This window comes from Mus caroli, unplaced genomic scaffold (assembly GCF_978045245.1).
Source record: "Mus caroli unplaced genomic scaffold, Mus_caroli_1 scaffold_19, whole genome shotgun sequence".
Classification (NCBI taxonomy): Eukaryota; Metazoa; Chordata; class Mammalia; order Rodentia; family Muridae; genus Mus; species Mus caroli.
The window spans coordinates 47,731,885-47,743,342 of NW_028227274.1; the positions used below are offsets into that span (position 1 = coordinate 47,731,885).

Below are 11,458 nucleotides of genomic sequence, written 5' to 3' on the forward strand. Positions count from 1 at the left end.
CCCTCCACAAGCACCAGGCACAGATGTGATATGCAAACATGCAGGCAAAATACATACACATAAAATAAAACACACACACACAAAAAACCCCACATACATGTCCAATAAAAAGGTTGCTTAAGTCAGTGGACATTTCTTTCACACATGTGAGTAGGTAACTGCTGTCTGTTGTGGAATGGTATGAGGTGTTTCCATATGCTCCACTGTAAGATATAGCAATAGGCAGCATTTCCCATGAAGTGTATACCTCCTTTGTATTCAGAGGGTGAGCACAACTAAGAAACACTAACTATGGAAAGCAAGAGAAATCATAACTATTTCAGTCCGCTGTCCTTATAAAAATTCCAATTGTCCCTGTTTGGCCAGATCACATCTGTCAAAGGCTACAGAAGGCACTGGAAGGCGGCCCCATGATGATCATACCCAACCAGTGTCACCTACATCCCACGGAATGGCCAGGGAGAAGAGTTTTGGGATTTGAAGGGTTAGTTGGTGGCTGGCAGACTTCAGAGAGGTCAGTACATATGAGCAATGGACTAACATGAGTCTCAGCTGAATGGACTTTCAGCAGGTAGGACACATGTGGAGGAAGGAGGCTGGGGGCGGGGCGGTGTGATGAAAGCCTTGAAAGACTTTTGTCTTTAGGCATTGCTGTTGGTCTTTCTGTCTCCTACTTGCCATGAACCAGCTACTTTGTTCTCCTAGTCATAAGTTCTGTCTCACCATAAGTGAGACCAGGAAAAAAAAAAAAAAAAAAACACCATGACCCTGCAGCCTTTCCCTTCTAAGGTGGTTCCAGCCATCCTCTCACAGCACTGAAAAGCAGCAGGAGGAAGTCAGGCGTCATCACAGCTGCTGGCTGACTTGAGGCAGCATTGCTATCTGATGCTTCTGATGATTTAAAATAAGTATCATGTCTTCAATTTGTACTTACTTGCCTAAAGTGTAGCCAAATAACTGAGGCTAATTGCTGGTTGGTCACTATGTTACAAAATAACTAAAAACACTTCTTGAAAAGCCTCAACAAAGGTTTTCATTAAGAGAAGTGCCAGGGTGCTTTACCTATTGTTAAGGAAATCCAGGATTGAGAAAAAAAGGAGGAGGAGGAGGAAGAAGAAGGAGGAGGAGCAGAAGCAGGAGGAGGAGGAGGAGGAAGAGAGTAGTAGCAGGTGGTGGTGGCAGCTAACCAACAAGGGCACTTTTCTAAAACAAGTTACACCATTTTGAGAGAAACCAGAGGCAAGTCTCAGGAAAGGGTCCCAAGGCACTGTTAACACAGCAAATGAACCGACATGGTGTGTTACAGCCCAGAAGACTTCCAGTGGGATAACATAGAGACTGACGGACAGTGATGGTGACCTTAACCCTGGTCCTTGTATACTTGTATACTGTATACTTGTCTTTGTTTTTCATAAAACTTAAAATATTTTTGAAAAAGTAGCTGAAATTTTTCAAAATAGAAAAAAATAGCTAAAATAATAGAATGAAAATATTTTTAATTATAGGTTATTTTAAGCTAAGTTACTACAAAAGAACAAACATTTTTATAAGTTTAATTTTCAAGTTTATATCTGATGCCTTCAATTTTAATAATTTTATAGTGCTTTAATAAAAACATTTAAATTACATATAAAAATGTAAACTGAAATGTATAAAGAAAGTTAACTATAAGGCTGGAAGCCTAGCTCAGCAAGTAAGGCAACCTGCTGCTCTTCCAGAGGACCTGGGTTCAAGTCCCAGCACCCACATAGCAGCTCACAACGGTAACTCCAGTTCCCAGTTCTGGGGCTCTCTTCTGTTCTCCTCAGGCATAAGCCAGGCAGGCTCAGGCACTTGGAGCACAGAAATACACTCAAGCAAAACATCCATATGCATTTTTTTTTAAGCAGCCCTGGGCCAGTTTAACAGGTAAAGGCACTTGCCTCCAACCCTTGTAATTTGAGTTTGATCCCCACAAGGTAGGAAAGAACTGACTCCTGCAAGTTGTCCTCTGACTCCCATTACATGAACACACACACACACACACACACACACACACACACACACACGCTTCTTTTTTGTGAATAAGCTCCCTATTCTGGAGCTCTAAGGTGAGGTGCTAAGGACACACTGCTCTGCAGTTGTTATCCCTTAAAATAACAGAGCGTGCAACCTAATGCTAACCATGAGAAAGCAGGACTCAAACCCAAGCTAAACAACATTCTACAAGGTAACTGAGCAGTGTCCTTCAAAAGCATCAAAATCATGGAGAACAGAGAGCCGGACGAACCATCACAGCCAGGAGAGCGTGGCTAATGGTACGGTGCATTTCTAAACACTAGAAAGGATTTTAAGGTTTTTCTGTCATAAAGAACATCTGTTTTATTCTGATTCAAACATTTAAAATGCATACATTCATTAAAGCATTGTATAAGACTCCATATATATGTCAAATTTTAAATTTTTATCATAATCAAAAAGGGAAAATAAAATTACTAGAGTCCTTGAAAGAAGAAAATGGAAAATTATTAGAGACACAGTATGCTGGTTAGTTTTGTTAACTTCACATAATTTTCCAAGGTCATCTGTGAAAAGGAATTTCAATTGGGAAAACATCTCCACTAGAAAATGCCTCCATTAGAAATTGTCTCCATTAGCCTGGCCTGCAGGCAAGTCTGTGTGGCATTTCCTTGATTCAAGGTTGTGTGGAAGGAGCCAGCCTACTGTGGGTGGTACTACAGCTGGGAAAGTGGTCCTGTAAGAGAGCAGGCTGAGGAAGCTGTGCAAAGCAAGCCAGTGAGCAAGCAGTGCCCTTCCGAGTCCTCTGCATCAGCTCCTGTCTCCAGCTCCTGCCCTGCTAGTTCTGTCCTGACTCCCTCTGAGGATGAGCAATGATGTGGAAGCTGAAATAAGCCCTTTCCTCCCCATGTTTATAAGACACAGAGTTCATACTAAGACGATAAAAAGGCTCGGGGTTCACACAGTGCTGATGACTGTGTAACACTACAAATCTAATGTGTCTCAGTTACTGTTCTATCGCTGTGAAGAGATACCATCACCAAGGCAGCTTATTAAACAAAGCACTTAATTGGGGCTTGCTTACAGTTCCAGAGGGTTAGTATCCATGCCCATCATGGTACAGGGCAAGCAGTAGGCAGGCAGGCAGGCATGGATCTGGAGCAGCAGCTGGGGGCTAACATCTGACCCACAAGCATCAGCCAGAGAGAATGACACTGAGCCTGGTCTGGGCTTTTAAACCTCAAAGCCTAGCCTCAGCGATACACCTTCTCCCACAAGGCCATGCCTCCTAGTCCTAAATAGTCCACCAACTGGGAATCACACATTCAAATATATGAGACAATGAGGGCCATTCTCATTGAAACCACTACAGAATCCAAACCTATAACACACTTAAGATGATACACATATTCTTAATATGTTGCCACAACTCAAAAACAAAGGTAAGTCTGGCAAGGTACTTACCCATATAAACAAACAAACTAGATATGTTTCTATTGAGCTGGTTCTTCTAATCGTTATTGCAAGAATAGTGGGCTTGGTGAAAACCTATTCTTGTTGTTTGTGAGAATGGCTTTTTCTGAAAATACCCTTTGCTTTCACAACTAAACTTTGGCAATCAAGTTAATATGCCCTGAGACCATTTAAAACTATACACTTAATCTGTTTCCCTCCTATATATTTACTCTGGCTAACTTGCCTTTAAGAAAACAATATAACACTACCTAGCTCTACCTTGGACTTCACATGCAGTCAGCTTTTATAACATAAGCTAAACTCAGACCTTTAACTACACATTCCTTCATGCCTCTGACCAAAACTTGTGTGTGACTGTGAGTGTGTGTGTGTGTGTGTGTGTGTAAGGGATGGAGGGGGAAGAGGTGGCAATAAGTTGCTGAAAGCAGTCAACAGGTTGAAAGTCATTTTAAAGAAAACAAATATCTACCATAAATGTTGGAAGCAACATCTGGATATGGTTTAATAACATCTGTTTGTGGTTTTAAGTACTATTTGGGTCATCTGGGGTCAGTAAAATGACTCCTTTCCTTGTATGATTCCACTAAAAATTTCTGTAAAGAGGAATTCCTTTTTTTCTTCCCCATTCCATGTTTTCTGTGCTATTCAACAAATATTGAGGAAAAACCCTTCATTAGGGACAGACTTAAGACACAGATAACAGACAGGCCACTGATCACAAACAGGACAGATGAAAGACTCGGGGAGTAGAGATTTCAAATTTGGGCTCTGTACTCTGAGAGGAGGAATCCTTTTTCATTCTTTAAGACTACTATTGTATTTGTTTCTGGAGTTTTTCCTTGCGTGGTCCCAAAACTTTACTCACTCCATTTCACTGTCTCCTCTTTCCCCATCTTTTTACTAGGCTTCCAACAGAATAAAAATGTTTTTAAATGAGAAGGAAAAGCAAAGGAAAAACGTAAATTCCTAACAGCACTACTCTCAAAGCTGCTTTCCTAACTGAGGAGGGAAGAGCCACCACGAGAAACGAGAATCTGATCCTAGGCAGGAAAAAGATTCAGCAGCTATGAGCTTGATCTTAACATGGACAATAACACAGTGAGCATGGTAGAACACACCTGACACCCCAGAATTTGACCAGAGGACTTAAATAAATAAATAAATAGATTCATCTCAAAATAATTAAAAATGACCATAGCCAAAGGAATAGAAAACAATCTATGGATCGGAAAGGGTGAAGAAATACATTGTTACAAATACATACCCCGTGCAGTAGAAAGCTAAGGGCCCATATGCTGGTCTGTACACAGTTCATCACTGTGTACACCAGCAACAGAAACATCAAAGCCAGAGCTGCTACCCCAGTCACTAAGCACCAGCCACTGACAGATCATCAAAGACAGAAACACAGAGGTATGGAAGACAGCTCCAACCGTAAAGCATTTGCCACACAAAGAGGAAGACCTAGTTCAAATCCTCTGAGCCCAAATAAAGTCAGGCAGTCTATAGTCTCAGCTCAAGCTGCCTCCCCGCTGGCCCGAGCCACCCCACCCCACACCCCACCCCACCCCAAGCACGTGCACGCATGCACACACACACATACCTGGCATATCCAGCAACAAAACAAAAAGAACAAAAAGAGACCACAATTAAAGGCCAACACCAAGGTTTTTCTTCATTATCCACACACATGCATACACACACACATCACATTCACAGAGAGAGAGACAGAGAGACAGAGAGAGAGACAGAGAGACAGAGAAACAAAGTCAGGCTTAAAACAGAGGAAAAACATTATTCAAATCACAAAGTTATCCTGTTAGATAAAAATGTATAAAAATAACTTTGGGGGTCAGCAGCTAAACACTCTCCCTGTAAAAGCCTACAAGCCTGAGCTTGATCCCAGGAACACACTTAAAGATGGAAGAGAGAGAGAAAGTCAAAAACAAGCTGTCCTGTCTCTTCCATATTTGTTTTTGGTTGGTTTGCTTTGGTTTGGTTTTTTTGTTTTGTTTTGTTTTGTTTTACGAGACAGGGTTTCTCTGTGTAGCCCTGGCTGTCCTGGAACTCACTCTGTAGACCAGGCTGGCCTTGAACTCAGAGATCCACCTGCCTCTGCCCTCGAGAGTGCTGGGATCAGAGTGCTGGGATCAAAAGCGTGCGCCACCACGCCTGGCTATGTCTCTTCCATATTTATGCCTGGCAGGTGTGCACAAGTATACAGACACAAACACTTTTTCTCAACTACTTTGTAACTTATGAACTCTTTTTAAATAATATCAAGTTTTAAACTAGAATATTACTTATTACATAGTCCTTGAATCTAAGCATAACTAATACTATAAATTATTAATTTGGGACAAATTAACATAAGGAATTAATGTGGTTTAATGTTCTTTGAAGAAAACATCCATCTGAGTGTAACAGTGCAATCTTATTTTTCTTGGGGGAAGTAAATCAAATATTTAGTAAGCTCTGGTATATTTTATTTTTAACTGGTCACTCCTCTTTAAAGATTTAATTAAGATTAAGAAAGAAAATATTTCTTGGCATATATCATCTTTGCTCGACTTAAATCAGCTTTGCACAAATATTATGAACAAACCACTTTCAAGAATAAACATATTTTCTATGCAAACCGGAAGGAACAAGTTAATAATTTTCCCTTGGAAATATTTTATATGTACAAAAATAATTAAATTTGCAGAATACCTAAATTTTTACCCTAAACATTATCATCACTAATGTATTTGATTTTGTATTTACAAAAAGGGCTGGAAATGGACCTCAGATGGAGTGTTCCTGGAGCCCTTGGTAAAACCCCAGCATCCCATAGCGGGGTGTGCCAGTCCATGTTATAATTCCAACACCAAGAAGTGAGGCAGAGGATCAGAGGTTTGAGGACACTCCAGGCCACACAGAATGCTGGAAACCAGCTGGGCTAAGTGATACCATGTTAAGAATAAGAAAGGGAGGGGAAGGAAGGAACTGAAACATTATTAAGTTGAAATGTAATTGGTACATGTAACTTAGGTGACATAACTTAGCAACATGTGCAGTGAATACCCATGGTAACAGCAGGATTAGCTGAACTGCAGCTCAGTGCTGCTGCCCAGCTCTCAAGAGAGCACTGAGCCACACACTGCTAACCCCAAAAGAAGACAAAATACAAAACCTGAAGGCCAGTTCCTACTGAATGCATGCTGCTTTCCCATTACTGTGAAGCTGGAAAACTGTAAACCACACAATGATAAGTACATCTAGAAAGTAAGGCATCCTATAATCCAGATCCATTCTGACTTCTGGCAGAAGGCAAAAACATGAGAAAGATAAAGTATCCTAAGTGTTCAAGTAGAAAAGGCATCCTACCTCATCACATTACTCAAGAGAGCTTTCCAGACACCATTCTGGGCCAGCATCCCAATCACCAAACCCCAGTCTGCAGCCCACTTGTTTGCTGTTCCAATGCCTATAGTATCTGTTTTAAAAATGAAGTTATATCACTGTATTGTAAGTGATTAGCAGAGTGGTCAATAAGTAAGAAGCAAATCCATAGGCCTGGTGCTCAGGAGAAGGCCCAGGGTAGGGAAACTGGATTACAGATGATACTCTATCAGGAAACTGGGTAAAATCACCAGTGGGAAGTGCATACCATTCAAAAGAGAAGAGAACTTAGAATCAGTTCTCTGGAGAAGCGAGGGGGTCTCTGCAGGTGTCAGGCAGGCAGGAAAGTCCACTGGGAAGAGCTGACATGAAAACTCAGCTCAGACTGACTTTGTCAACCTGGATTAAGACTTCGGAGACTCTGATGCCAGGTGGTTTATTGCCAACAAATTTAAACATGGTATCATTTGGGGAAAAGTTTCCTGGTGTAATACAATCCCCAATGCATGGGAAAGCATAATTACATCAAAACTTGAATCAGGGCACATGTCATTTCTTCCAAGAAGATGGGTTCTAAAAATAGGCTACCTGTACTAGCTTCAAGGCCTAAGCAAGGGTATGGCAAGTCTCGGTCATAGAGATAGCCTAGAGGTCGTCATTTGGGCTATTAGCCACCTCTGGTCCTGGTTGTGGGAGCTTAGAAAGTCTCTGGATGAAAGGGTCATTTAGATTACTAGCCATCTTTAGTCCTGGCCCAACAGGTAATGCAGATCACCAGGCTATTAATCACCTCCAGCTCAGAGCCTTCTGGATGGAAGTCCAGGCTTAGATCTTTTTCATCAAAGACAATCCTGTGTGCTTAACATTCCTGGTTCCCCGGAGAGGTGTCAGTTGAAGGACCTTCATCCTCCCAACAGAGAAGCCCAACATTTAGAGTCTGAGAAGGATAGGCAAAGGAGACTGGACCAACGACGTCGTCTTAATCTAAGGAGATCCAAAGAAAGCGTCTGTGACAGTGTTTACAGAATGCTGCCAGCTGATCTACTACTATCTAATCTGACAAAGATCCACTGGGTTTTATCTCAGGAAGGTTACTGGCAGCTGTAGCAGAAGCCGTTTCAGAGCAATTATATGAACAGGCGGCTAACGACAATAAGGCAAGGAAGGAGAGACAATAAGATTTAGTTAGTTGGGATCTGAAATGTGTTCACACATACACACTCACACTTGTGCGTGCATGCACACACATTGCAAGGGTCCATGTGTCAAAGGCTTTCGGCATTACTGGGAGAGGCAGGCTAGGCAGAGAAAGTTAGGTCATCAGGTAAATGACTTGCGTGGAACCCTGGGTATTTGGCCCCTTTCTGTAATCCTCACCCATTCTGTGCACAGTAACCTGTGCAACACTGCAGACCCAGCATAGCCAACCAAGCTTTGGACTGCAAACTCTGAAACCTTGAACCCAAATAAACTTTCTCCTTATAAGCTGAATACCTCAGGTACCAAGGTAAGAGAAAGCTGACCAGAATTTAATAATTAAAAGAGGAAGGGCAACAGAGATAGGTAACCAGGGACATACGTCCAAGAGGCCAGGAGTGATGAGATTAAAGAAGCAGGAAGTGCTGAGATTAAAGAAGCAGGAAGGACAAAATGCGCAGCTGAAGCCCACCAACGCACTGACGTGGCCCCCCAAAGAATAACCAGTTATGTTGTGACCAGCCAGCCCTGGTTGTCATTGTCCACCCAATAACCTCTGCACGAGCCTGTAAGTGTCCAGCTGGCGTGAGGCGGCGCTTTATTTATTCTTCGCTGCGTTTCTAGTGCCTAGAACAGCCAGCAGACAGCAAACACACAAGAAACTCCGTTTAACAAAATCTTTTTGGAACTGGGCCTCATACAGCCAGGCTAACCTCTAACTTCCTAGGTAGCTGCGAGTGATCTTGAATTTCTGATCTTTCTGCCGTCACTTTCAAAATACTCGGATAACAAACCTGGTTTTCAGTATATAGTGCCAAGTAAATTCAAAATTCTCAACACAGGCAGCCGCTTTGTTCCTCTCCCCCAATCCATTGCTCCTACAACCCATTATTATGATGGCAAGCACACTTAAGCGGCGTTAGGTATTAATGCCATTACGCCTCCAGAATGCCCTTTATTAAAGGGCATTTCTTGGAAATGAAATTTCTTGGAAAAAAGATCTAAGTCTTGCTGAGCTTGGTGACACACACCTTTGATGCACGAACAAGGCAGAAGCAGGCAGATCTCTCGAGTTCAAGGCCATCCTACTCTACAAAGCGAGTTCCAGAACAACCTGGGCTCTGTTAAACAGAAAAACCGTGTCTAAAAAAACAAAAACAAAAACAAAAACAAAAAAATTAAAAAAACAAAAAAAAAACCACCCAAACCATTAAAAAAAAAAAAAAAGAAAAAAGAAAAAAGAAAAAGCCAGGCGTGGTGGCACATGCCTTTAATCCCAGCACTTGGGAGGCAGAGGCAGGCGGATTTCTGAGTTCGAGGCCAGCCTGGTCTTCAAAGTGAGTTCCAGGACAGCCAAGGCTACACAGAGAAACCCTGTCTCGAAAAAAACAAACAAAAGTTCAAAAAGTAAGTCTTGAAGAAAGTCGGGATACATAATTATGGCCCTAGGCCGAAAAGCTTCTTACTCTGGCAGACACAATTGGAGTCCGCCTGGCCGGCAGGGGGCGCCGCAGCTCCCGGGCCGCCCCGGCCCCGCGCTCACCTGCAGCGGCCGCACTCGGGCCTGCGCTCCGCGTGCTCCACCGGCAGCCCCCAGAGCCCGTCTGCACTCGTGCTGTCCCCCGATGCGCCCGCGGGAGTCGCCGCCGGCGGTGCGCCGCCCTCGGTTCGCTCCTCTTCGTCCGGCGTCGGTGACGCCGAGGCGCCAGAAGGCGGAGGCGCAGGCTCCCCGAGAGTTCGCTCCTCGGCCTGCGGCTCCATGGTTGGTGGTAGTCAGGCCCTCGCATGAAAGGAGCGCCGCCGCCGCCGGGGGGCGCCACGCGCTGAGGAAAGGGGTCTGCGCACGTACGTCACGTAAGGGGCGGGACTCAGAGGTGCCGTGAGGTCCCGCCCCATTGCAGAAAGATAAGAAGCCTATTGGTGTGTTGGGGTGCTTCTCCTACGGGCCGGAAGGAGATTGTGAGCCTAGTGGCTGCTTGGGTAAGGTTAGGTGCAAGTGTTGGAGTCGCCTGCAGAAGCCACCCTGACACTTTGCCTCTGCGCAGTTCTCTGTATTTAAAAGACAACGTGAAATTCTAGGCAGCATCGCCGGGTTCTAGGCTCGCGCACGCTAAGCCCTGTGGCAGCTCGTGACTTTAATAGCCAAAAACTGCACAGGAGCGGTTGCAGCCACTGAAAACTGATCCGAGGACTGCTGCAGTGACAAAGGAAGCTCTGGTGCCCCGTGCCTTGTCTTCCCAAGTGTTTCCTCGAGCCATCGGGCATAGCATTTCACGTTTGACACCAAATGATTGTTAAATGGTGCGTTTAACTCCCCAAGCCGCCTGGAACCAAGCAAAAAGAGCTGCCTACTATATATGTTGAATGGTTGAGGAAAAAACACTGCAAACAAGCACTGCTTACCCAAGTTCTCACATCTAGGTAACAGAAGAAAGTCTAGTAGCTCAGCTTTTAAAACTTATAACGGGCCGGGCAGTGGTGGCGCATGCCTTTAATCCCAGCACTTGGGAGGCAGAGGCAGGCGGATTTCTTGAGTTCGAGGCCAGTCTGGTCTAAAGAGTGAGTTCCAGGACAGCAAGGACTATACAGAAAAACTCTGTCTCGGGAAAAAAACAACAACAACAACAACAAAAGTTATAACGGAAGTAGAAATACTGGCTACAGATAATGGGTGTATTTGTTAATGCGTATTAATGTTAATTCTACCAGTATACATTTAAACAAGGACACTAGGGTTTCATCTGTTCTGAGTTGTTTTGCAGTGGCTCCTGCCTTGAAACTCTACTTAGTAGACTAGACTTAACCAGTAAACGGAACGGTAAAAACAAATACTGTATCTCTTATAGTTTATTTTAGCGTTAGATTTTTCCAGTCACCTTAAAATCAAATTGATGAGTAGTATACCGGACTGTATTTTAAGCTACTGTTAATTCTTTTCTCCCTAAAAACGGTATTCTTTTATTTGAGGATAGCTTTAAAAGAAGGGGGAAAGGTTGAACTGTCCTGGTGAATAGAGGTAGGATAGGAAACAAACTGGCATATATATCTGTTTAAATTAGGAAATGAAATGTAGGAAGAAAAGCAAATCAGAAAATAAAGAAATCCTGCCAACAGGTATAGATTGAATTAAGTTTCCTAGTAACTGTTTAACCCAAAGGATGGCCCTGCTCTCTCATTGCAAGATAGGAAAAGGGCAAGTAGGTTGAGTACAGTTTTTCTGCACTATCAAATCTGCTAAGGCAATAGATACATGCTAACAATTGATTTTTTTCAATAGGTCCACACCAGATCACCAGATCACTGGTTCTGACCTACAAAGGATGCAGAATCCAGCCATTCATCTGGGTCACCACCTCTGCCCCATTCAGGTTTCTATGTTTCTTGAATAAATTATTTCCATCAG

The 11,458-nt window shown here is 43.3% G+C and overlaps 1 protein-coding gene across 2 annotated transcripts in view; it reads right to left on the reverse strand.

Annotated features, from left to right (window-relative positions):
- The window catches only part of Dtwd2 (DTW motif tRNA-uridine aminocarboxypropyltransferase 2), a 64,951-nt gene extending 55,036 nt beyond the window's left edge, over positions 1-9,915 (reverse strand). Inside the window, exon 1 of one of the 2 annotated variants that reach the window (XM_021150841.3) lies at positions 9,599-9,915. In XM_021150841.3, coding sequence (XP_021006500.1) covers positions 9,599-9,816 — 218 coding nt within the window. In that variant the 5' untranslated portion in view covers positions 9,817-9,915. The remainder of the gene's footprint in view (positions 1-9,598) is intronic. The other variant, XM_021150839.3, reaches the window with a different exon arrangement.
- Positions 9,916-11,458: the final 1,543 nt, after the last annotated feature.